The sequence below is a fragment of the Ambystoma mexicanum genome, chromosome 3q (assembly GCF_040938575.1).
Source record: "Ambystoma mexicanum isolate Mex_15411 chromosome 3q, UKY_AmexF1_1, whole genome shotgun sequence".
Classification (NCBI taxonomy): Eukaryota; Metazoa; Chordata; class Amphibia; order Caudata; family Ambystomatidae; genus Ambystoma; species Ambystoma mexicanum.
The window spans coordinates 110128038-110155232 of record NC_090926.1 but is presented as its reverse complement, the minus strand read 5'-3'; the positions used below and the strand labels follow the sequence as shown (position 1 = coordinate 110155232).

Genomic DNA, 27195 nt, shown 5'->3' with positions numbered 1-27195 from the left:
ACGTTTTAACTATACTTCTTTTTTTTACCTTTTCACAATAAAGAAATGGAACCAAAACAAGTCAAGAACTTAATGGACTATGTCTCTACTTGGGGCCAACGCTATCATTGCAGACTAATACGTATCACATTGCATGAAAACACCTGGTGGAAGGAGAATTCTACTTTCAGGTCTTCGATCCAAAGAGCCTCCACAAGTCCACTCAGGGCAGCCCCTGTCAATATCCCACGGCAAAGCGCATGTCCCGAAAAAGCAGCCCCAGACCAGTGTCTGCCTGGGAAGCCTCCTGCGGAAACCAGCAGGAACTGATGTGTGGTTTGGGCCGGGAGTACAGAAATTACTGTATTCCACTAAAGCACTACCACTCTTACATAGAACACACTCTTGCTAGTCAGCTAAGTAATTCGTTTTTAATCACGGCTCAGTCTCAAGTTTAGGTGTTTCTCCATATGCTGTTGAGATTCTCCATGTACATTTTCTCCCACTTCGCAAGTGTCCCAAGTCTAGGTATTTCTCCATGTACTGCAGAGTCTCAGATTTGGGTCTTTATCCATGTACTGTTGAATCTCAAATTGAGGCATTTTCTTCCACTGCTCAAGTGTCACAAAATTAAGTATTTCTCCATCTACCGTGGTGTCACATTTTAGGTGTTTTCCGGTTTACTGTTGAGGCTCAAGTTAAGCGTTTTTCTGTCACTGCTCTAGTATCCCAAATTAAGGTCTTTTGCCATTCATTGTTGATTCTCAAATTTGGACGATTCTCCATTATCACTGGCATAATTAAATCTAGGTGTTTCTAAAGCAGTGCCAAAGCTGACTTCAGAGTCAAATCCAGGTGCTACCACTGTAGTGCATAGTTGATTTTTATAAGTATGTCAATTACTGTGACAAAGTCAATTTTGAGGGTTGTCCATTACTGTTGCTAAAGTGCAGTACCATAGTCTATCCTTGGTGACACTACCTTCTCTCTCCACTAGCCATGCCGGCCCTGGGTATACCACACCCAGCCCCATCCACCCCCCATTCCTCTCTCAGCAACCCTCCACCCCCCCCACAGCCAACACGTCTCCACCCTAAAGGCCACTGTGCAGCCCTCTGGCACACCACCCGCCACAACCCCCCACCCCCATAACTTCCAGGCCCCTCCTCCTATATTGCTCCCCAGCCGTCCCAACAGACCCACAACCATCCCGCACAGCAATAAGGCAGCCTGCTGGCGTGCAACACCCTTAACCCCATTTCTATAGCCCCTTGTGCATCTTGCACTATAAACCTCTCACCCCAAGGAACCCCCTTACCTCTCTCCCTTAGCAATACTGCATTGCCGCTCAGCACGCTCCTCCCACTGCTGCAGACACCAACTCACACTTCCCCTCCCCGAGTGCAGCTGGCGCAGCCTTAGCCAACCTTACCCAGTCTGCAAACCCCCCCTAACATCCCTGAACACCACTGTCCCCCTTAAGAGCCCACCACGCTGACCGTACTGTGGGCACACTGCCAGCTACACACTGCTCTCCCCTTCTCCTCCCCATGACACCAACCCTACTCTCTGCAGCATTCCCCGCCAACTCCCAACCCGGTCATACCCTGCTTCACGTCCTCTCCAAAACGCCCTGACCCAATCAATATCCCCCCCCTAAACCTACCTACCTACCTCCCTCCTGAACCTCCCACAACACAGAGGGCCCCCAGGCACAACCAGCTCCCAATCCAGACGCCCATCTCACAGCTAAACTCTCTGCTTCTATCCTGCATACTCCATGCCAGATTGGGTGCCAAAAAAAACTTTATGACCTCATGGACGGAAAACACAGACTTCCTATTCATCACTGAAACCTGGTTCACCAGTGATTTCAACCCTGTCACAAAAAGCCTTCCCTCCCGGCTACTCCCTACAACAGAGACAGCAGAGCAGGGGGGCCCATCTATCCTCCACAAACATCAGTCAGTAAATTCCAGTGTCTTCCTGGTGACACCAAATGCAATTCCTTTCTCGTCAAGTTCTGCCTCCGCCTTTCAGTCACCTACAGCTCCTTTCTCCTACATAGGCCTCACAGCTACGACTGATGCATATTCTGTGACTCCCTCTCATCCATGCTGATCCAGCACCCTGCATTCACAGGAGACTTCAACATCTGGTTTTAGTTTGCCACCAATCCCAGGACGCGCACCCCCCATCGACAATCTGGATGCCCTCAGCCGGTCACAACTGATCTCACACCTGACCCATATTGCAGGACACACCCTAGAGGCGCTTTACTGCTCTTCGGGCCAAGTGTAGATCCTGACGCCTCGCCCACTCACCTGGACTGATCACCACGCTATCCCTTTCTCACTCCATTGCCTTTCCCCCTCCAAGGCCTTGCAAATTATTTAAAATCCCACTGGACCTGCAGGGCAAGTTGCTTTGTCTACATACTCTACCTAAGAAAAATACACTTGCCCCAAGGAAACAGGTGACAAAATATTTACCGGTGCTTTTTGTGAAATGGTGCATGTCGCCATAAGCACACTTAAGTTTCAATGCATGCTTGGTAGCATTGCATGAAATATGATTTGCCATTTACTGCAAACAAAGCGTGTTTGCAGTAAATTAAAAATATGGTTCCAACATCCCTGTACACGCCAGCAAGGTTCAGTACCATGCAAATGGTAATCACCTTTCCATACCTACTAAACTAGCTCAGATTCTACCATTGACTTCCAGGCCCTCCACTAACCCAATCCTTTACTTGCCTTCCCGACATTCTTTCGCCCCCATTTCCCAAGACAATTTCAGCAACCTACTATCACTTAGTCGACCCTCAGGCTCGCCTGGACCCCCTTGCCCCTTCTAAAAATGATCTGGGACTTTCCACCAGGACACCTTGCTTTGAGAAGTGGTGTACGTGGATAGAGCGACTAAGTGAACTTTGGAGTTAATACTATATCAGAGTGGAGCATGTAATGAAGAATGTGTGATGGAGTACATTTAGTCGGATTTATATTTTCTGACTTCTACCAAACTACAAGCTGCAAGTTCATAGATTGAGGATGTGGGTCTAATATTGTCCCCAGTGCTGGGCGAGCATGTTGAAGGGGCACAGGAGTTTAATTGGATCGCACATGGGCACTTGCGCAGATGTGGAAACCAGGGTTATCTCACCCCCATAGGAGCAACCAGGATTAGAGATACGTGTTCCTGGTGTATCCTGTTCACTATCCTGCTCAGTAGCGCTGTTGGGGCACAAGCGTAAGCAAATTACCCTGACCAGCTCATCCACAGGCCTTCCCCCTTGGATCCAGGTTTAGGCATGTGGCGAACAAGTTAAACGGAGGATGGTCCCATAGGGAAAACATTGCATGAAATCTTTCTGGCGAGCTACCACTCGTGCTCTTCGGGTAGAGGATCTCCGATTAGTGAGTGCGATAGAGAATCGAGTTCCCCTGGAACCTGTTGAGACACTAGGACATGTTCCGCTTGAGTGCCCACTTCTAACCGCTAGCCTGGACAGATGTGTGCCTTCCTGCTTGTTTATGTGAAAATGGCAGTGGTGCGGTCTACGAGGTACTGTTTGGCCCGATAGATGCACTTGACAAGCCTGTAGGGCTTTGAGATCTGCTAGTAGCTCTAAAAGGTTTATGCGATTTTGGGCTGTGACATGGGTCCATGGGCCATGTGCTTTGTGGTGAAGTTAATGGGCTCCCCACTCAGTGAGTGACGAGTCTTGTGACAATCGCTTGCACTGGTTGTGGAAAGGCTTTCCCCTTCAACAGATTTTCAGCTTAGTGCTTGAGCTAGGGTTAGCGAAACAACCACTAGATCGTCCCAATGACTGCTTGCCTGTCGCTAACCACTCTTGCATTGGGGGTAATGCGCAACTGCGCACGTAGAACCAGGTAAATACATGTAGCCATCATCCGGAGCAAGCGCATTGCTTTGGGCACGGTTATTTGGTGACCAGCTAAAATCCGAGGTATTTGCAGCAGTAGGTTTTGCACCCTTTCGTTTGACGGGAAGATTAGCGCCTCTTCTAGCTTTATGTTGGGTCCTAAGAGCGGTTTCGTTTGGAACAAGACGATTTTTTCTTGTTGATTGAGCATCCCAATTGGAAAAGATAGATTGTTCTTTTGGTATTTTGCTTGCAAATTTGAGGGGATTCCCATGTTATTATGCCATTCGCCCAGATAAGGGTACACTGGCATTGATTCTCTGCGTAGGTGTGCTGCCACTACCGCCAGTACCTTGGCGAGGCTATGACGAAGAGTAGCATCTTGAATTGGTAGTGTTGATATGCCATTTTTAAGCGCGGGAATCTTCTGTGCGTTGGGAATATGGAAATATTAAAGTATGCATCTTTCATGTCCACAGTTGCCTTGTAGTAGTGCCCCTGTTTTTAACAGTGGGATCACTTCCTGTAGCGTTGGCATGCACAATTTCTGTGGCTTGGCATGGGTGTTGGCAGGGCACAGGTCTAGGACAGGGCGCATTGTTAATACCCTTGTTCACCTGGACGATTCTATGGCGTCTTTTAGTAGCAGTGCCTTGACCTCTTCTAGCAGGATGCGATGTTCTTCCAGTGTGGTTTTTTGTTTGAGGGTGGATGGCTTGTGTCCATTATCTCTATGAAATGACTCCCCGCAACGGTGGAAAGTACCCACATGTCCAACGTGATCCCCTCCTATGTGAGGTTAAAGTGAGAAATATGACACCCTACTGGAGAGCAATGGGTGAAGACCTGTAGCAGGTTGCCATTGCTTAGGAGGGGTGGAGCCCCCTCTCGAGAAGGAGGATCTGCCACTACTTCTGGACCCTCTGTGGCCCCTTTGTAAGTTCTGTTGGGAGGACTGGCCTCGCGAAGAACTACAGGGCAAACTCTGCCCGCCCTGGTTGTAGTTGGATGACCGCTGGGAGCTCTGTCCTCTAAACCGGCGTGCATCTGAACCTCTTCTCTGCACAAAGGGTTTGTTAGTGAGTTGTCCCATGGAATTTAAGGCATCACATTCCTCCTTGGCACTTTTGACGAAGCCATGCATGGCGGTTGTGGAAAACAATTTGCCGGCATTGTCTGCTGCGTCTAAGTTGTTTTTATGAATGCAGCTTCCTGCTGGTCTCCCTTCAGCGATAGTTTGTAGAGGTTCTGGGACCAAGTCTATTTGTTGATGCGACCTCGCCCCACTTGTGGCAATTATAGCTGGACAATAGCATAATATTAGCTATCCTCACTTGATAGGAAGCCGAGAAAGCTACTTTCCTGCTCAGGGTGTATATCTTCTTGCTCTCCTTATCAAGAGGGGCTTGAGCAGAGGCTAAGGGTGTTCCTGCTCTCTTCCTAGTGGCAGTGGTTATTAGAGAGTCAGGCTTTAGCTGTCCCCTAATGTACAAAGAGTTAGATGGGGCTGGTCTAAACATTTTTTTCAATGCACAAGTTGACTGCCCTTGTCAGACTGGGGGTAGAGAAGGCTGAAACGCAGATCTCTTATGCCCAAGGATGTCCTCTACGAGGTCTTTATGGACTTGAGCTTAAGAGCAGGTCATTGTACTGCAGCTGGTTATCAACCAAGAAATCCACCACTGGTTGGTCGGTATAGTCTGGGGATTGGATGATGTATACATCATCGCCATAGTATTGATCTATGTCCTCTTGGTCTTCTGGGTCTGTGTAAAGAAACGCACTCGAGGGGGGAGGGGTCTGTACTCCTGCTCTCTATATGGCAGAGGAGAGGCACAGAGGACCCCAGCCATGATGCTCTATAAAGTAGCTGTGGCCAAGCAACGAAGGCCTAGCTTCTCAGGAGGTGATGCGGGCTGGTTCTTAAGTACAGTGTAGACCCCAAGCACCCACAAAGGAATGTGCACACGCTATTAGTTACAACACAGTCTTATATAAATAAGGTTCAATATTATATACACCATCACGATAATACACTTGAGCGCCAACTATTCTAAAATGGTAAATATATACAGTTCTAGGTGGTACCACGATTACTCGATTCCATTCAAATGCATCACCTGTACTCAGTTCAAATAGCATACGAATCAACACAGTAAAAAGACATCAACCATAGACTTGGAAAGGAGATAAGTTGGTTAGACAATCGGCAGAATACTGGGCCCCTACCACTCGGCACAGTTCTGTATGAGGATCACCCCTCTTCCCCCCGCCCCCAAACTGGGCAACCTGTAAATGAAGAGGCACTACAAGCTCAGTCCATATATTGTCTATAGAGTTATTTTCTTCTATAGTTCTGCAACCCAAATGTACCTTTTGTTGTAGAGTTCTTCGACTGGCCCTTCTTGTGTGCACTCCCTCAAGCAGGAGCCACGGGTCATCGAACTTCCCAGATGAAGAAAGGGTGAATGTTGTCATTGAGGCAGCAGCTTCCGTCCTTGCGGTGCTCGTAGAAGAGTGATCGAAAAACACCCTGCAACAGGGGAGGCGTGCCGTGCACCTTAACGACGATGGTTCGTTGCTGCCAAGAGTTAGTGAAGAACTTTGGCCCAGCAAGGTTGTCGAATCATCAGCATACAGGACCACGGCTGGCTTCAGTAGCCTTGTCGGCGTCAGAGGTCTTGTGTCGGGACCTCTGACCGGCGGATTCTCCTCAGTTGTCAACAGTGATGAACAAGGAAGTTCTTAGATCAAATGTTCTAAGGAAACGGGAGTATGGCGGCTTCTCCGTGGCTTCTCTTCCTTCTCCTCAGCTGTCCCCTTCTCCGGTCGGCAGTCTTTCATAGGTCTACCAGGGAGCTTTGGCAAAGATCAGCTGGTGCACGATGGTCCCTCATTGCTCGTGGAGAGGTCACCAGGTCCTCTCTTGGACCAGTTCTTGAAGGCACAGCATCTTTCAGATTACACGGAAGAGAACAGCAGTTCACCTTCTTCCAGCTCAGCTTCGAGAGTAAGCATCAAGTATCAACTTCTGAACGACGCGAGAGGCCACCAGATATAATAGCTGGTCTCCCAGTCATTCTGCTCGGTCAGACTCAGGCAATCAATCACTCAGAAGGGCATTCAGGCAGTCAGCCAATCGGGCCATTCTTCTCCATCCAGACACACAACACAGAATGTTTCAGACAAGCACTGCATTCATACCAGTTTCGGGCAGGGCGCTCTCAGTGTGTTAAACACCAGATATTAGACACCCCTAACACAGAATGCGTATTCATCACACACTCCATTCACCCAGGTCCCACCCAACAGGCGTAACCACAACATATGGTCATTGGGAAGCCTGCAGCCAGTCTGGTCGGCACTTCCCCACAGGAATATCAATCCACCCAAAAGCCCGCCAGGGGGAAGAGACAGAGCCAGGGCTTCCCGGGACTTCGGGAATCTGAGGTAACAGGCAATGGAGAGCAAGAGTCCATGGGGGCCATTTTGTTTCCATCAGGAATCCACCGATTCCAATGACGGGGCATCCCAAAATGGAAGATGCACAGGGCACCTGTCAATTTAGCACGGAGCTGCCACCAGCCCATACCCTGCTCTGTGGGCCACACACAGGTGCCCAAAAACATGCACTAGGAGCACAGGGCTGTCCTCCCACCCATGGGTGCCAGAATGGTATCCCAAGGGTCTGTTCGCCAAACCAAATACAGGAGAGCCACACCGCCAGGAGTCACACATGAACTCCCACGCGGAAAACAAGACAGAACGTACATAAGGCAATAAAGGACAAGGATTCAGAGGCCCCGTCCTTCCGATGCATTTCCAGCAACAGTCATCCCCAGACTGGGGTTAGGGTGCCTAATCTCCCTGGAGATAAGACACCCTCATCCAGACGGTCAACATACCTTCTGGAAAGGCCATCTGCATTATCATGACTCTTCCCTGGACTATGCTCTATGGTGAATTCTAGCCCTTGCAGGCTAATGGACCACCTGAGCAGTTTCGGGTTTTCACCCTTCATCTGCATAAGCCACCTCAGGGGCTTATGGTCTGTTTGGACCTTGAAGGTAGACCCCGTAAGGTAGGGCCTAAACACCCAAGGCTCCAAACTATACTAAAACATTCCTTTTCAACAGTAGCCCACCTAAGTTCCCTACCCTTGGGTTGTCTACTGATGAATATGATCGGTTGTTCCCTTCCTTTGTCATCTAACTGAGACAAGACAGCTCCAACTCTGTGTTGCAGGTGTCAGTTTGAACGATAAAGGGCTTGCTGTAATCAGGCGCACAAAACACAGGTGCCCTACACAGGCTTTCCTTCAAGCCACTGAAGGCCCTCTGACAGTCTTCAGCCCAATTAACCTTCCTTGGTTGTTCGGGCGAAATCAGCGGTGCAGTTATGGTTCCATAGTCTTCCATGAAGTTACGATAATACCCAATGAGGCCCAAAAAGGCTCTCATCTGGGTTTGAGTAGTGGGAGTCTTCCAGTCATGTACATCCTGTACTTTACTGGGGAGAGGTTGGATTTGACCCCCTCCTACCTCATGACTAAGATATGTGACTTTCCCCTGAGCTATCTGGCACTTGATAGCGAGGTTAGCCCTTTTCAAGGCCTGCAACACTTTACCCAAGTGAGTCAAATGCTCCTCCCAAGTGGAACTGTAGATGGCGATGTCATCTAACTATGCCACACAAAAGGCTTCCAGCCCACTGAGTGCATGTTTGACTAAAAGTTGGAAAGTGGCAGGTGCATTCTTCAACCCAAAAGGCATGACTAAACTGGTAGAGTCACTCAGGTGTCGAGAATGCACTCTTTTCCTTGGCATGGTCCGTCAGCTATTTGCCAATAGCCTGTGGTATGGTCAAAAGGTTCACACATCCGGCCGGGGCAATGGGTGCGCATCAGTTTTGGTGACGGCATGGACTCGTCACTAGTCCACACAACCTCTAATCCTTGGAACCGGCCTGGGAACTTACCTTGGGGTCAAGGACCACTGGTCCAGGGACTGGTTGAGGGTTCAATAACACCTAGATCCAACATTTTGGCGACCTCAGCCTGGATGTGGTTCTTAACTATTTCACATAGCTTTTGACAGGCACAATATCAGTGTCAATTTCGTGCCTACACACCGCGACGTAGACCTGGCATCAGTGAGACGAAAGAGGCATACTGCCGGAATAAAGCCCTGCAGGCCCTCTGCTGCTCTGTCAGATGTGTAACGCTTACCTGTGGGCCCTGCAGGAGTGCCTGGTCCGGTCTATCGATGGTTCCTGATCCGGTCTGTAGGCAATCACCTGCCCCTTGAAGATAGTCCAGAACACTCCTTTCCCTCTGCTCACTGCAGGTTGTAACCCAGTGGTCAGAGAGTTGGGAGTAATCCGGATTAACGGATGGGGCACTCAATGATGTGCTGCTGAACCTCCGTAATAGGTCTCCGGATAAATGAAAGTCAAGCCCAGTTCCTTCACTGGGTAGCCAAGATTGCAATCCAAGCCCAGTTCCTTCACTGGACAACGGTGATTCAGGCCAGCTGCAGCGCACCTGATTGCTAGTTCACTTTTGAGTTCTTATTGGCACTGTCCACACGGATTAATGTTCTTGAAAAGCGTACCGTCTTATTGACAGAGGCACGCGGTGAGTTATGAGTTCCAAAGAGACTAATTTCAGTTTGTTCCCCCCCACCCCACCTTTCCAGACCCAAACTGCAACTACTGGGAACCACCAGACATCAACGGAAGGTTTCGGAAGCAGGTTAAGGTAAGTGTTAAATTGGTCGGGTTGGAAGGGGAAAGCGGGATGCAGTTCTCACCCCTTGTTTTGTCTCGTAGGAGAGCTGAATTCCTGGATGCAGATGTGCTCTCGGTGCGTGGGTGAGTCCGCGAAGAGGCGGTGCGGAAGAGGTCCCGATGCAGTTTCAGATGAAGCCGAGCTGCGGGATGATCGGATAAAGATACTCACCCGCGATGGATTCCGGATCAAGCCTTGTGCGGGACGTCGACTACTGGAAGCGCTGGAATACAGAAACCAGCTGAAAGCGCGAGAGAGGCGCTGGCCTTGAAGCTGGTTACTCACAGAGATCTGGTGCAGGCAGGCATCACCTGATCCCAGCCGAAGAAAACGCTAAGCGCTGGGTGTGGCCCAGGGCGGGGCTTATATACCCTGGGCCCACCCAGCACCACTAGAACACCAGGGATTCATGAACACGGGCTCCTCATGGGCCAAGTTGAGTACAGTTTAACATCACAACCTGGGGGCCATTTTAGTAGGGGCAGTTCCCTGGGCATAACAGTTCCTGCGCCACTCAGCTACCTTCCTGGACCAGCTGTCACTAATACTACTCTGGAAAATCGCGACACCTGCGGTGAGAGATGTACTCCCTCCACTGAGCCATCCTAAGGTTTTCTATGCAGCAAATCAGGAAGGGGCTCTTCTTGCCCCTTGTAAGAGACAAGACTTCTGCTTGCCTAGGGAAAGGATTGAGCCTGTTAGCATGGAATATCTGAGGGGCTACCCCAGGACTCCCAGGTCAACCAGCTAATTGACTTTGCCCATCTTGGAGATTATCCTGAAGGGTCCAGTCCACTTGTCTGCCAAAGCTCTAGGCTGGGTAGGCTCAATCACAAGGATTTCCTATCCCAGAGTCCAATCCACATGCAAGACTTTAAGATCATTCCAGTATTTGTCTAGTTCCTGGCTTGCCTTAAGATTTGCTGTCGCTTGACCCATCATCTGTGTCATCCTCCGTCTGAGGCCCAACACGTAGTCCCCCGCTTGCTTGGCAGGACCTGGTGGGGTGGCTTCCAAACCTTCTCTGATCAAGGCAAGGGGCCCCCACACTGGATGTGCAAAGAGCAACTTAAAGGGGCTGAAACCAACACCCACTTGAGGAACCTCTCAGTAAGCGAACAGTAAGCATGGCAGGAGGAGATCCCATTTCCTCCTTAGGGGCTCTTCCAAAGTGCCTAGCATGCCCTGGAGAGTTTTATTAAATCTCTCAACCAGAGCAATGGTCTGGGGATGGTAAGAGGTGGAGAACTTGAAAGTAACTCTGCACTCTTTCCACATTGTTTCCATGCACCTCCAAATGAAGTTGGATCCTCTGTCAGAGAAAACCTCTTTAGGGAATCCAACACAGGTAAAAATGCCCAGGAGAGCCCTGGCAACCAGCTTGGCAGTAACCGTCCAAAGGGGTATAGCCTCAGGATACCTGGTGGCAATATCAACTAAGACCAGGATGAATCGATGTCCACCTGAAGTGGGAGGGTCAAGAGGACTGACAATGTCAATACCCACCCTCTCAAACAGTGTGCCAACCACTGGCAACAGCTGCAGTGGGGCAATGACACTGCCTCCAGTCTTGCCAGACAACTGACAAGTTGGGCAGGTCTTGCAGTTGGACTCCCTTTCTACTCCCATCCGGGGCCAGTAGAAATGGGCAGAGCGCCTCTTCTTAGTCCCAAGATGACCAGCCAAGGGCACCTCATGCACCAGGTTTAGGCTTAGTGGGCTCACTAACCAGGAGCTCGCCCTCCCACTAGATCCGGAATCTCCTAGGCACTTCTCCCTGTGCCTGGGACAGGGCCCGTTTCCTCAGACCCGAGAGAGCGTGGCACTCTGTGCGACCCTTACAGAAGTCTGTCCGGGAGGGTCCCCCTTCTGCTAACAATCATTGAAGGTCAGGGTGGTCCTCCGGGTTGAGTAATTCTCCCACAGGAGAGACCTCTGGCTCTTCTCCCACAGGAGTTGAGGCTTGGGTCCCCATTGGATCCAGCCCAGCCAGAGCATGAATCCCAATGGGTGCTGCCTGAGCAGCAGGAAGAGAAGGGGCCCCTTTCGCAGAGGCGGCCTTCTTGCTCTTCCTTTTTCGTGGTGCCTTGGGTTTCCCCGTCAGTGAAGGTACCGGACTCCCAGCTGGACCTGGTGTTACCTGTGATCGGGTGACTGTCGCAGCAGTCATGGGTAGACCACCCGTGACCATTTCCAATTGTACCAAATTATTTCCTAACAAAATGTTAGCAGGTACATTGTCCTGTACCAGGACAGGAAGCTTCGCTGTCTTGTCTCCAATCATGTTGATGAAGGCTACAGGCGATAATTTGGGAGGCCCGCCAGCTAACCTGGTAGCTCTCTGAAGAGCACCCAGAGTCCTCTGGCTTAAGCAGGGTCCTGTCCACCACTGTCATGCTTGCCCCAGTGTCTCTCGTCAGTAGACGGCTGGCCATTCAAGAGGACACTTCTCAAAAACCTACGGGTGTTCTGTGGGATTGTCACCAGCACTTCTGTGTACTGGTCCCAGGCCCCAAGGGAAATCTCTACTGGAGCATCTAATAAGGTCCCAGTAAAGGAGAGAACAGTGGCCTCCACCTATGTACGGAGCAGGGGTAGGTCAGGCTCACAGCCTGGACTCCAAGCCTCACCCTTACAGTCACCACTTTTGTGATCCAGAGCCCCACAGTCCCAACAATTGTGGGGTACGGCATTGGAACCACTGGAAGCCTGCTTTGCAGCAGACAGACCACTACTCTTACTCCCACCCACAAAATACATATCCCCACTAGATTTTTGGGTCTTAGGAGAGGAAGGGTTTGGTTTCCTCTACGGATTGCTCTTGGGACGCCTCTACTTTTTGAGAGTTCCCCTTTTCTTTGGCCTTCCCACTGGAGTCCTTAGGGGCCACCCGGTGGGAAACCCACTTGTCAGCTAGCCTGGCCAGCTTAAAGGGTTCTAAAATATTCTGGTCAGCAACATACTGACGCAGCTGCGGTGAACAGACTTCCGAAAAAAATGCTCAAAAAACAAAAGAGGTGCAACAGCTCAACAAACGTTTCAACTTTGTAACCATCAATCCACCCCATCATGTTCATGTGCGCAGCACTCACCCAGTCAATCCAAAAAATTCTTGTGTTTCTTAAATTCCCTGAACCGAAGGTGTCTTGCCAAACTCGGCAATCAAAGCAGACTTCATGCACTCATGACTCCTTTCTTCCACACTCGGTTTCAGAATTACAGACATATCCAGTGTGAGGCACTATGCTTAGCAAACACTTAGCCCATCTCTCATCAACATCATGAATTGCACAAGCCATCTGAAACACTTCAATCCATTGGAGGATGTCAGAAACGTCTGCATACACACCAACCAAATCTTTCATAAACTTAGTGGCTGGGGACCTGACACTCAACTGGTTTCGCTGAAGTCTCCACTCTAGCTTTCTTCAGTGCTCAGTGTCCATATGTTTGAGCGGTACTTGTGCCAACTCTTTATTTAACTCAGCTTGTTTCTAACTTTTTTTATTGAAAGGCTAACCGTTCTTCACTGCAAGGTCGTGGTGCACTGTTCACTCTACTGCCGAAACAGACATGCACCTGCTGCTGTGCATCACTTCATAAAGTATCATTGCTTCAGTCCCCCTTCAACCAAAGCTGCACCACAGCTCTTGCAAATCCTTTAAAATCCCACTAGAACTGCAGGGTCAGTTCTTTACATGGTTCGAAATTGACTTTCAATGAGCATGAGCTAAAACCAGGTCCTGGGCTTCTGCAATCATCCAGGAGGCAGGAGCTACCGCAGGGGAAGCAGGAGCTACCAAAGAGTCTCCTTTAACTTGTCCATTTTGTAGTAACGTTTGTATTTAAATGTTAATTAGATTCTAATGTTCTAATTCTTCTTTATTAAGATTCTCAAGTAGGAAGAACTTGGCACCAGTTGGCCCTAGGAGCCAAAAGTAGCTTTTGGTCGCTCCCAGATCCCCTCAATTTCGAATTCTGCTTTAGTTTACATAATCTACTTGAGAAAAATGCACTTGCCCCCAGTTGACTGTTGAAAAAATATTTACCAGTGCTTTTTGTAAAATGGTGCATGTCACCATAAGCACACTTGATGTTTGGTGCAATTCTGTCAAGCATGCACCGTCAAACGTGTACTTGCCCTATACAGCAAAGTGTTTTTGCAGTAAATGAAAAAAGTTTTGAACCTCCCCATAATCATCAGCAAATTAGAGTATCATTCAAATGGTACTTGCCCTTCATAAATACTACTCGCCAATGCTAGTGGGCTAGTAGATTTTGCAAGCTCTGCCAGAGTGGTCCCCATATGGCTTCTTCTACTTCACCCAAAGTCACAAACACAGAGGTTCCCGAAAATTTGACAGTCGTGCAGAGAAGCCCAAAGTGCCAAACTCCAGTTTGCTTGTTAGTTCTGAAAGAAGACCACAGATTTTGAATAAGATTGGTCCAGTGGTCCACCTCCTCAGTCAGGGACTCAGTCAGGGATAGAAAAAAGGATTTGATTATGCGCAAAAAGCAGCCCATGGGTAACCCACACCACCCAGTAAGCAGGAGATACCGCTTGGTAACCTGGACCTACTATATAGCATGTTGGAAGTACCACAGGGATGCAAACTGTAATATCTTCTAAATGTGCTGCAATACACATTCCAAAACAGAGTTCATGTCGCTTAAAAATGTTTCATGGCACCAATTGGCCAGGGGAGCCAAAAGTAGCCCTTGGTAGCTGTTGCGCCAGGTCCTGGGCTATAACCAGGAGCTAAATAGCCCCAAACAATTAAAAACCAAGACTCCGGTACACCACTTGTGAAAAGTATCTGTGACCTCAACCAGAGGGCAACCCAGTTTAGTCATAACCTCGCCAGTTAAGAGCTCAACGCTGCCACCTAAAACCATGCCTTGAACAGTTGGAATGCAGCCAATATTGTTTTTTTTTGTATTAAACATGTTGCCAGGAGCTTCCAGACAGAAGCCATTTAGCTACTGCTTACAACCTAGAAGCTCCCGTTAGCTCATCAGATCCTTAAATCAATCCATGTGACGGCCAGGTTGCCAAATCACAAGCCAGCTGAGATGTCAGTAGACCAGGTCAGCGAATTCACATGTGTGCACTATGATTTTCTAGTAATAAGCATTATGAAAGGGTGTCCCTTTAGCAGGCTTCACTTTCAGAGCTATCCACTTCGCTGCATCAACAAATATCGATTCAGCCAATGAGGACTAAACTATGCAACTTATAAATATGTAAATATTGGCGTCAGTTTCTCAATGTTAAAACTACTATTCCCTGCAGTTCCTGGTATACGTCGCCACTCGTAGCCCTTTCAACAACCGGGACGTTCAAGCCAACAAAGCTCTTGGTAAAGGCATTTTACCCTAGGATTCCACCTACTTCGTTATTGTCGACTTTGTAAGTCATTGCTGTTTGAAATTATGTCCTGCTCTTCAATGCACAAAATCGTATTGGCATACTTGAATATGAACACATTATTGATGTAGGGTCAGCTGGGAGAATCTAGCACCTTTTAAAACCACCACAACTCCCGAAAACAATATGTAGCTGCTGTGTAAAATATTAAAGTAAAGCTCGTACCCATTGCCATAACAGAACCAGGGAACATTATAGTTTGTGACGAATTGTTGTGCTGTGGAAATCATATTGTAGTTATTGCCATCATATATCAAGTAATGCTATCCAAATTTCAATCATAAAAAAGGCAGGCACTCGTAACAAAACTCAAACACTTGCAATATTGCCATCAAATGCCCATAAAATCCTGCCACATTAAGTATATGTGGATGGTTAGCATAGCAGTTAAGATTCAATTATGTCCAACTAAGCCAGCAGGCCCAAGTTCCATCATTCCAACAGTGGCACTGGCTCATCTTGTGGTGCATTTTTCTCAACAAAAGCAAAGCCTGCATGAACACCCTGCCCTTCGATATTGGTGGTTTGCAAGCAACGTGAGGCATATACGGCGTGTGCATTACATGAACAGAATATGAAGATGTCACTACCCAAGATAATGAGTTTCTCACTGCGAAGTGTGGACTTCATGAGCAGATATGACATACTGTGTTCACGCATAGCGAGCCTTGGACACCCATCCATTTGCTTTCATAGCAATATAACTGCACAGTGGAGGTATGGTGGTGATTTCATATGTCATTTGACATTGCTAGCAGCACAAAGTGACATCTCGGGTGTGATATAATATAGTAGGGTGGGTTATGTTCCCGAGATGAAGGAAAACTCAAGATCGTGTTGGTGAAGTTGAGGGCGTATCGCGGGTGCAGATCTGTATCCGGGTGGTTATGCAGGTGATGGGAAAGCCACTGTAGATGCTTAAGCCTGATAACTCACACGACCGCCCGCCATTGACTATACTGGCTAGGGCGGATGGTTGCTTCAGCCCAACAAATCAGGAGGCCTACCCCCTGCCATAGAGAAATGCGTACCAAGACTAAAGCCTGCTGTGCCATCGGTGCTAGGGTGCATTGGTCGTGCAATTCTTTTGTGTGTCATGTGAAGGGCTGGTTTGTAAACTGCTTTGTGAGAACGACTTAAGTGCTCTTTGTAGGGATTTGGGAGCGTTGGTGCAGAGAGATCATACCATAGGCAAACGACACAGGATGCCAAAACAATTAAATGAGCCAACAATTGAAACTAGGTCAAACAATGCAACTACAACAAATAATTCACAGTCTTAATGGGCAAAATACAGTGGGGGACAAGTACAGTTACAACAATAAAAAATTGAAATACACATTGGTTGAACGGCTACAAAAAGGGAGGGACACAATTATTAAACATTATTGAACGACTGGAGTCTTGGCTCCCAAACACAAACGGGTGGCCCCAACAACGTGAGAACAAAAGTGGGCCCCTTATTTGTACAGGAGCAGGCTAGCATGGGCCCCCAAACAGAAACCTGCAATACAGAGGGTTAAGCGACATTAGGGATGGCTTCCGTGGTAACGAAGTCCTTGTGCATTCTACAGAAAGAAGAAACTATGATCATGAGCTGCTCCACTAAAAAGATGAGGACCTTGGCACAACCGGAGAGCAGGTAGAACGGCTGCTAGAAACACATACATGCCCCCTTTGCACAAAGAGTGTTAGCCAACCCCTTCTCCGTAAGGTTCTCAAAGACAGCTTTCTTTGTGACCGTATTTCTTACCAAATATAAAATGGCGGTTATGGACCCCAATATAAAACCGGGGGTTTGTGGGGGTGGTGGCGTGAGAAGAGTTATCCTTACCCACCCCCTTCACCGACACCAAACGTAACCGTTCACCCCTCCCCATTGGTTCCCTCTGTACCACGAGTACGCAGGTCTGCCCATTGGCTGTGCCGTGCAGCATCACCAAGACCGCCGCTCCGGTTTATCTCACTAGAGGGAGGGCGGGCAGATAAAGTGAAACACCGGGATCGATCTCCCTCCCTGCCAACCGTGCACACACGGGGGGGGGGGGGCTACCGCACTCACCTACTTAAAAGACGCCACGGGGGGTCAGAATTGGCAACACTATACGTCTTGAACGGCCCGGCTCTCCTTGTGCCCCCCACCACCCAGTCACTACTGGGAAAACGACTAACAACGACAGCCAAAGCCCCGCCAAAACAAGCCCGAATGCGCATGCGCGCAAACCACACAGCCTTTTTCGGCATCACGTGTTTTTTTTTTTGGCATGGTTACACTCGTTGGATATTCCAGGAGAAAACGTCTTGTACGTTTGCACTCTTAGCTCTGTTATTCATAACTATGCCAAAACGTTATATTAAGATCAGGTACAGAAACTGCGGTTTCACTCATTTGAGAATTCGAAACTGTGATTGACAAAGAAAAGAACCAATCGTCATTGAGCTGAGGAGCCTCAACAAGCAAGCGGAATCTAGTTAACGCAGCGGCGGTCCATCGCTCGCTCCTCCCCGGCGGAAGTAGGCGTCACAAATGGAAAAAGAGAGGGTGTAGCAATCAGTCCAGCAGCCACTTTAACCAATGAGTGTGGGTGACGTTCGAGATGAGACTCTGGACAGCCAATAGAATGGGCTGCTAGGTGGAGCGGCCACGGATTGATAAACGCAAGTTAGACGAGCATTCTTTCTCTTCTTGTCGCGGCTTCGTCAGCATCAAGTCGGATTCGAGGGAAGAGTGCAGTGCAAATACGGAAAATTGAACATGTCTAAAGGAGAGGTATGGTTAATGAAATATATTGTTGAACGTGCTCGTTTGGTTGCCACAAAAGTGTAATAGTATCTATTTCATAGTCGCTATCACGACGTACTCGTTTTCCAAACTGCGGTGAATGAACAGGCGCCATTTTGTCCACATTTTACACCAAAGAGTCGTATTCTTTCGTACTAGGTTTGATCCTTTTACGACGCAGTTTGCCATTAAATGACCGATGTCTTAACATATTAAAGCATTTAATACACTCTACGCCGCGCATTTTTTTTCGAATTGCCGATCAGCGTTAAAGCTTCGGATTGAAAGTGTAAAATTACAGCAGTGGCATTATAGTAAAACCCGATAACCTTGTTTTTTCTAGTATGAATACGCCTCTGAAGCGCCCAGGGAAAGGCGTGGCGGCTCAAGGCGAGACAACTCTCGTGAGGTATCTGCGATTTACTTTCTCTCACTGCTTCTCTGCTCATAAGCGACGCAGTGTCTTTCTGGGTAACTGTTGCTTGGTAGAGCCTGTTAAATAGGCCGTGGCGTGTAGGTCGTGCCACGGTACATCGTTCGGAACAAGCGCAATCCGCAGGTCGGCCATCTTGGGTGTACCGAGCTCTGAATCGGCCATTTTGGCACAGGTTTTGTCGGCCATTTTACTTGGTTTGTGGTTCAGGATTCCCGGCGAATAACCCTAGTTAACGTCACACGCGATATTATTCTATTATCCTTGGTTCATATAACCCTCACAAAATGTTTGTTTTAACGGGTTGGAGGTTCTCTTTCTGTGTCGCTTTTTGTGTGCGTGATTATATAGTAGTCTTTGTCTACTTTTTTCAGTCTCCCAAAGAGCCCGAGCAGCTACGCAAGCTCTTCATTGGTGGCTTGAGCTTCGAAACAACCGACGAAAGTCTCCGGGAGCACTTTGAACAATGGGGCACGCTAACGGATTGCGTGGTGAGTGTGCCAACACATGCAACGTATTTTTGTGCACGTACTGTTTGTAGTATGTATTAAAGTATTTTATTTCGTAGGTTATGCGAGACCCCAGCACAAAACGGTCAAGAGGCTTTGGTTTTGTTACGTATTCCACGGTGGAGGAGGTTGATGCATCAATGAATGCGAGACCGCACAAAGTTGACGGGAGAGTTGTGGAGCCCAAGCGAGCTGTTTCGCGAGAGGTAGGTGATCCGTTTTATTGGTGTGTTAAGGAATTGAAGGCACACACTGGTGAAGTCAACGGGGAACGGGCGTATGCCTAAGGGGTATGTTTATATTGAATGTGGATAATTCCCGATAGTACTAGTTTCAAGACATTGTAAATTTCCCTTTGCTGTAGGATTCTCAAAGACCAGGTGCACATCTGACGGTCAAGAAGATATTTGTTGGCGGCATAAAAGAAGATACCGAAGAGTCCCATTTGCGAGACTACTTTGAAGAATTTGGCAAAATAGAACTTATTGAGATCATGACGGATCGTGGTAGTGGCAAAAAAAGAGGGTTTGCTTTCGTCACCTTTGATGACCATGACTCCGTTGACAAGATAGTCAGTAAGTACTTGGCTATCCCCGCCCCCAAACAGTAGGTTGGGGCGAAGACTTCCGTGTCACAAATCGTTTGCCCAATCTGTTACCCATGGTCTATTGTTTTTCTTGTACTGTGGTTGGATTAGGGCCGTTTCCTCATTTCATTCACATACAATGACCACATTGTTATCCATCATCCAACTAAACCATGGTAACGAAAAACAAACTAGACCATGGTTGATAAAATTCCTTTTTTAAATGGATATAATACATTTCCTATCTCTATTTTTAAAAGCCTCGTGGGGACCTCAACCTGTATACCCAACAAGCTTAACTGCAGGGTGTATCTCATTCGTTATGTATAGCTTGCATGCTGTTGCATCATGTAGTTGCAGTCACGCCCACTCTTACACAGGCGACAAATGCGCTTTTCGGATGGTAAATTCATCCACGCCCCTTTACCTGTAATGTTTGGTTGCATTAGCTTTTTTGGCGACATGGCCAAGAAAACCCTGTTCTGCCAAAATGATCATGACAATCCCAGTCCCGTTTTGATGCTTGGTTTTAAATGGGAACCCAGTAATTGGCACCAAGCTCGCTCGAAAGTTTGATAAAGATCTGGTGGAACCACTGATCTGTTTTAGCCTTAACAGACCTAAACAAAAGGACCACGCTTCATCGTTGTTTTTAGATCCACGATTTGCGAAAATGGTGTGACTAGAGGGGCCCATGTTCTTGTAGGTTGAATAGGTGTTCTCTTTGGCAAGCCAGGATACGGTGCCAAACGCATCCTATGGGGCTTGCCTCATGTTCTACATCTGATGTTGCAATACATTCTTCATTCTTAACGCTAACATAACATAATTGTGGATTTATCCAACAATTTGATTCCACCTATATCGGACTACGCATTAGTTCAAACGTTGTGAATGAATATGCCAGGTTGTCGGTTTATGTGAGAATTGCCAGGTTGTTTAGATTACAAAAATCTTCTCGTAAGTCTTAATTTTTTTTCATTTTCTAGTTCAAAAGTACCATAACGTGAATAATCACAACTGTGAAGTACGGAAGGCCCTCTCCAAACAAGAAATGGCAACCGCCTCTGCAGGCCAGAGGGGTGAGAATGGTAAGAACTTTCACTATCTGTCCGACCTATATCAAATGCTTGCGTACCATTCCCTTAGTACATTTTTTAATTGCAGTAGGGCGTGGTGGATCTGGAAGCTTTGGTGGAAGAGGTGGCGGAGGTGGTGGCGGTTTTGGAGGAAACGATAACTTTGGTCGAGGCGGTGGTAACTTTGGCGGTCGTGGAAACGGTGGTAAGTAGAGGTTAACCATCACAAATCAATAACGGACTATTCGTAGTTATGTAATACAGAGAATTAAAATAAATATATTTCATAGGTGGCTTTGGTGGAAGTCGTGGCGGAGGCTACAACAGCGGTGATGGATACAATGGCTATGGCAATGAAGGTATAATTGTGACATGCCATGGATACATGCTTCTGCTTGCAAAATACACTGCCATATTGATTTCTAAATACAATGTACTGCTGCTGATTGCTTTGCCCGAAGGGGGGGTGGGAGGTGCCATCTAATGGGTTCTGGTTCAGTGCTACACAAGGGGATTATTGGGGGGTGGGGGGGTCCCATGATGCTTTAATTACAAAGTCCGTCGCAGTATTACAGGTCAGGTGGAAAATAAGCTGAAAGCCAAACACGAGCCTACTACATCCAAATAAATACGCAAGGGAAGATGGTGCAAACCTAAAATGCTGTGGATGCTTCTCAAAAGTAAGAAGCAACATAAACCAACACAGAAGGGGGACAGTTTTGGCCGCGTTTTAAATGTGGTTACATTGTGTGTATTATATGGGGGGGCGGTCCTCGGCTCTCTGGCTTAGGTGCTAGGTAGTCCCATGCCATGCGACCATTTTTATGAACATGTACGTGCTGTCACCGCACCCTACTCCCAGTACGAACCCTGGGCTCTCCTCCCTACTCCCACCACTATTCCAGCACTGCTGCACATCCTGCTCCCACTAGTCACATTTAATTAAAAATTGCCATAAACGTACCTTCTGCAGGGGCCTGCTCATGGTTGCTAAAATGCCCAGCTCGCACTGACTATATGTGGTGAGGCACAGTAGCGCCCATGCAGTGCCCCAGCCAGCATTTCCAATTAGCTATGCAAGGCTAATGAAGCAAAACTCCTCCAATCGTTGCATGGCTTGGAGATCAAGTGCGGCTGGGGAAATGAATGGTCAAAGGCAAACGGTGTGTGGACGCCCCTTCACCCTTAATGGATGAGCCGGTAGGCTTGGACTGGCCTGTAATGCGAAATGCTAGTGTAGGCCAGTCAAAATGGGCCATTTTTTTGGCCAATGTGGGCCAGTTTGAGGAGTTGCATAAATATTTTATAAACATCACAATTTTACATTTGAACAAAAACAACTTGGGTACTACAGTCTGACTAAAAGACTGAATTGCAACTGGTGGCCATTTTTCATTGGTGCCTAAGACCGTTTTATGGCCCAGTGTGACAATGTTGGATACCCCTTCCCATTTCCTCCATCTAAAATTTACATTTCACGCCTGGCTCTGGCAGCCAAACCCCCCCGCCCCCCTGGGGTTGCTTCAGCGTGCCCCAGTTTGAAAGCCTCAGACTTCTGGTGAGCCACACTCTGGTCAGGCGAAGCAGTTATGTCCCACCATAGCACCTTTCTAAACGCCCATAAAGAATGCCCAGCAGAGGATGGTATGTGTCGATAAATGTTGCCATAGAGTGCTCATACCCTTGTTCCCCAGGTGCAGAAACAACCATCCTGGAGTGCACATTATCTAGTGCTCCAGACAACTCGCAAAATAAATCTACAGAAACATTGTCCTGCAAGTTATCCTGAAAGTACAAATGGAGCTCCCGCAAGTGCAGGGTTGCCTGGAGCCAGTGCATGTGTGCAACTGAGCAGGTGGGGCCCGGGCCCATGATTCTTGGGGAAGCCAGATAACCAGTGCATTATCGGACAGATCAGCAGGGAGAGAAGACTGAGTAGCAGAGAGAAGTCTCGGAGCTGCTTCCTGAACCAGGGGTGGTTAGGCTCATGTTTCAACTGCTGCTCTTCCGGGGGGAGGCGCCCGCCGAACCGTAGAGATCTGCCCCATGCTTGTTGCTTGGGGAAAGCAACTGGCCCTCGTGGACTTGAGAGGTGGAGGAGCAAAGAGTTCGAGTAGGAAGATAACTGGAGATATTTATTTGGTTCCAGGCCCCAGAAGGCCTTGCATGCAAAGGTTCTTGAACTTGCAACCACCAGGGAGATCTCACTGATGTGATTCGTGGGCCTTGAGGTCAAGGACCAGTCTCGCAGTCCTGTACTGGATGAATTGCAGAGTAGAGGCATGTGGATTTAAAGGGGCTGTTGGAGTAGAGAACCAGAGCTCTAGACTGAGAATTGTGGGGATGGTAAAGAAGGGTACCTCTGAGGAGGGTACAGTTGGTAGCCCTGAGACATTCGAAGAGAACCCCGTGAAAACGGTACTGCTATAGCAAAGGGGTCCTGCTATGGGTTAGTAGTGTAGACAGCTGGTGGAAAATGTGGAGGAATATTTGCCTAGCATCACACTTGTGTAGTGAAGCTGTAATTTTAACCCATTGCTGCGCTGTTACACGTGTTTTTAAAATGTAAAGATCAGCACTACATAGCGTGGCCAGGCGCAAGAAGGGGATTTCCTATTCCATTTAGTGGTCGCAGTTTCAGGATTCCATGAAAGGGGGGGTGGCGTAACTTGACTGCTAGGTTTATTTGCAAAAAACCTAGTAAAGCATACTTGCAATGCAATACGTTCTAAATTTGGATAGCGCCTACTTATGGCTTTAGCGGGTTAAATATATATACCTTGAGGAACATGCTCCGCCCAAAATGGTTTAGCTTATTTTTACTTAATGAAATACCTTTGTGTATACTCCAACTTGCTATTGCGCTAAAGAATAAGCACCTTTTTTCCACCTATGGTGACGTGACCTGACATTTAAAATGGCACTTTGTCTTGCGTCTGTTCAGGGAATTTGCATTGGGGCACTATAGGCTAGGTAACTAGAGGCGCCTTTCGATTGTCGCGTCCATACATGCGCAGGTGGGAGCACCCGGGTACAAGACATGATTAATTGCAGGGCATCTGGCAACGTGTTAAGGGCTTATCTGCAATGTAATCCGGCACACTTACATGCGTACATGTAGTTAAACAAGCAGACAAAATGCCACGATCAATTTTGGGCAAAATCGAGAGATCGGACAGACTTGCCAACACCTCAATGGTGGGGAATCGTCGAAACCTCTACTTGAGTACTTGTAGGTTGTAGACCACTGACTTAGGGGAATGCACAATTTGGGAATGCAATGTTGGCTTGGAGCGTTTGGTTTCCTGACCCCTAAATGGCGAACGACCACTTATTGTGTGGCGGTTGTCTCCCGTGCCTTAACTACCCTAAACAGCCACCATACCCCATGCTCTTTGCCGCTGGATGGGCCAGGCTAAGGCCATATTTTTGCCCCGGCTGTATTTCGGTGGCTGAGGTGGAAAGAACTTTTGGTTTACTTGCTAAAATTCGAACCATTTGCAGGTGGTTACGGGGGAAGCCCACCCTACTCTGGAGGCAGCCGAGGCTATGGCGGCGGCGGAGGAGGTGGTGGTGGTTATGGTGGAAACCAAGGTGGCGGCTATGGCGGTGGCTATGACAACTACAACGGTGGTGGAGGCGGTGGATATGGTGGTGGAAGTGGTAAGTAGCTCAGTGCTTGACCATTGAGGTAGTACTCCGAGTAGTAGCTTGTGACTGGGCTATAAGATTGCAACTCTTTTATTACAGGAAACTTTGGCGGAGGTGGAAACTACAACGACTTTGGTGGCGGTTACAACAACCAGTCTTCCAACTTTGGCCCCATGAAAGGAGGGAACTTTGGCGGTGGAAGGAGCTCTGGCCCCTATGGCGGAAGTGGTGGAGGTAAACTGTCTTGCATGCTTAACATGTTTGGGTAGCGTGGTGCATAATCTTACTCGAATGGAAAAACCGCAGACCTTCCTGAAGTCGTCATTCCTGGCAGTAAAGTCTGGTTTGCATGGTTGAAACGTTAAAAATGCATAACATATATTTTTAATCTTGCGTCAGGTGGCTATGGACCAGGCGGTGGTTACGGCGGAGGTGGAAGTGGCAGACGATTTTGAACCTAGGTAAGGCCCTTACTGGGGGTTACCCGAAGCAATCCTTAAAATGCATTTGCAGGTGCATTCAGGAATCTTTTACTCATCGGTAACTAGGTTGAATGTAATTTTTAAATTAGTGGCATCGTGCTTTTCTTTTAGTGTAGGGGTGGGTATGGGATATATTCTAAAGCATGTTTATAGAATAGAAGGTAGATCATGTAGAGGGATGGGTAATTGGATTACAGTTATTGAGTGTCTAGATTAACAACTTTATTCCGTATTGTTCAACAGGAAAAACAAGCTTAGCACGGGAGGAGAGCCAGAGAAGTGACAGGCAAGCTGCAGGTTACTACAGTTTGAACTCAGCCAAGCACAGTTGTGGCAGGGGTAGCTGCTACAAGAAGACTTGTTTTAGAGGAACATTTGTGACAAGGGAGGTCAAACACAAGGACTTAAACAATTAATTGTATTGGACAGGTTATACTTTAGTTGTGTTTTGTGCGGAGCATTCGGACGGGTTTTTTAACTTTTTTTTTTTCCCTTTCTATTTGCGAATGTGAAGTTTGATTGTAAAATTCTGATCATGGCCCTGAATAAATGTGTTTTTTTAATAACTTCAGTGTAGTGGAATATGTGCAAGTAATTAATTGGAACGTTAAATGCAGAACTATGGGCAAGCGCAAAATGGCACAAGCTGTTATGTAATCTTATGCAGGTGTCCCATATTGCTAGGCTGTATGCTGGTTTTGGTGTTGATGGAATGCATCTTGAGTAACACCCTAAAGTTGCCTTCACGAATGTAAAATGGCAACTTGTGTGAGCATAGCGCGTTTGGGTCTACGCGTGATGATAGTTACCCATGCGTGTGCTATTCTAGCCCTACCTTTGCCATACGTTGCCTATTTTTGGGGGTTTGGCGGGGGGGGGGGGGGGGCTGTGAGTGGTGTTTCATTGTACGAATGGTGTGTTTTTTTACTGCGACAGAAATGTACCTGTGGCACCAGTAAGTGGGGGCCATATTACATCGGCAAGTTCTTGGGCAATTAGAGTATGGATGACTTCAGCAGTACCATCGTGTTAAATTAAATCTAGTAATGGCTTGTGAACATTTGATAAAGGAGTATTAGTCCATGTTGCGGTAGGGGTTCCCATTCAAAAATATTCAAGTCACACTTAAAAGGACCTGGCTTTTAGCATTCCACCGAGGATGAGGCAAGACAACAAAACATTCGGCAGTCTAGAACATGGAGCCCAGGAAGATCAGTGCAGACAGCATTACAGATCCAGAAGGTGCTCGGCAAGCCTAGAAAGCATGAAGAGCTTTGACGTTCGGCAGTCTAGAACATGGAGCCCAGGAATGCAGATCAGTGCAGACAGCATTACAGATGCAGAAGGTGCTTAGAAAGCATGAAGAGCTTTCACGTTCGGCAGTCTAGAACATGGAGCCAGGAATGCAGATAAGTACAGACATACCGCTAGCAAGATGAGCTGAGGCTTCTGCATTCCCTTGACAGCTAGCTGGAGGAAAGTAAGACACCTTGATCTTAAGGCTAGCGGGCATATCCAGAAGGAAAGTGTATCTAACTTGTAGGTAAGAATTTTTTTTGTCAAACCTTAAATGGGTGTTAAAACTGCGTGTGGGGAGGGGTGTGGTTTAGAAAAAAAAATGTTTCGCTTGCCACTAGAAACCCTTTTGGCCAATACCACCGTTAAAGGGCTGGCTCGGTACATCCCCGTATAAAGCTTTAAAGCTTAACATTCACTTAGCCAGTTATTGACTTGCATTGGGTTGTGCGTAATGTAGATGGTTGGATCCGGGCATTCATTTACGTTTCTAATTCCTAGGATTTGAATCTTAAAGACGTAGCTGCTCCAATATCGTATCAAATGGATGGACCATGGTTGATGATCTGTGCTAATGGGCAGGTGAGTTTTTACTAACCAAGTAAAGGTGACCGGGTTGCGGGGTAGGTTTTCGATGGTATGCATGCTCCAATGGAGGGATTGAATTGGTGGCTAGTTACAATGTTGCCATAAGGCGCGTGATTCGCCATTCTTTGCTCGCTTTAGGGCTTACAGGTTCATAGTTACTGACGGGTTTGGGCATCTGATGCCCACTACACTTTGTCTCAGTCGGGTTATGCTAGTAGTGAAGACTCATCTGACAGATTTAAGCGTGGCTGGTCGGGTGGTTTATCATATTTGCTTTGAATCCCTTAACTGGTGGGCAGATTCTTACTCAGTTACTCGTCTTATCTGTTGCAATTTTTGATTGTCCTTTTTTTCCTCTGTAGGACCGGTGAGGCGCGACAGTTGAAGCACGGAATATTATGGATTATCTGTGATGCTGCTATGCAGCTTTAAATATATCTGCTGTGCAGTTACCGATCTGTTCTAATTAAACGAAATGTTCAATGTGTCCTAATTTTTGCTTTTATTGCACGCTGCTGCCTTTGTTGAACTAGACTGTTATTGCAGCTTAAAGCCTTTGCTCCCCCAGCTTCTTTCCCTCGTGGAGTTGGGGGAGGAGGTGTACACTAGATATCAACTGCTCTGAAAGATGGGTGTGTTTTGTGAGGGGGCTTGTAAGAGCATGATGCAACCAGTAGTGGTTATGAGGTGACTGGCAAGGGG

At 47.6% G+C, this 27195-nt stretch overlaps 2 protein-coding genes across 8 annotated transcripts in view; one reads left to right on the top strand and one right to left on the bottom strand.

The window, feature by feature from the left end:
- The window catches only part of CBX5 (chromobox 5), a 217314-nt gene extending 200019 nt beyond the window's left edge, over nt 1-17295 (bottom strand). Inside the window, exon 1 of one of the 4 annotated variants that reach the window (XM_069653252.1) lies at nt 17150-17295. The gene's annotated coding sequence lies outside the window, so the exon portion shown is untranslated. Of the gene's footprint in view, nt 1-16840; nt 16944-17149 lie in introns of those variants that run through there. The other 3 variants (XM_069653255.1, XM_069653253.1, XM_069653254.1) reach the window with 3 other exon arrangements.
- A 362-nt stretch (nt 17296-17657) lies between these two features.
- Nucleotides 17658-26981, top strand: HNRNPA1 (heterogeneous nuclear ribonucleoprotein A1). Of its 4 annotated transcripts, XR_011304963.1 has the most exons (13): nt 17698-17857; nt 18213-18278; nt 18677-18793; nt 18871-19017; nt 19176-19386; nt 20387-20488; nt 20565-20681; nt 20767-20835; nt 23981-24139; nt 24227-24361; nt 24527-24588; nt 26407-26487; nt 26856-26981. XR_011304963.1 is itself a non-coding variant. In XM_069653248.1 (12 exons), exons 1-11 carry the CDS (start codon nt 17843-17845, stop codon nt 24580-24582), a joined length of 1194 nt encoding a protein of 397 aa, XP_069509349.1. In that variant the 5' UTR covers nt 17658-17842; the 3' UTR covers nt 24583-24588; nt 24853-25175. The 4 variants fall into 4 exon arrangements, 3 of the variants coding, with proteins under 3 accessions (XP_069509349.1, XP_069509351.1, XP_069509352.1); XM_069653248.1 differs by lacking the exons at nt 26407-26487; nt 26856-26981 and adding an exon at nt 24853-25175 and having other exon boundaries at nt 17658-17857; XM_069653250.1 differs by lacking the exons at nt 26407-26487; nt 26856-26981 and having other exon boundaries at nt 24527-24592.
- Nucleotides 26982-27195: the final 214 nt, after the last annotated feature.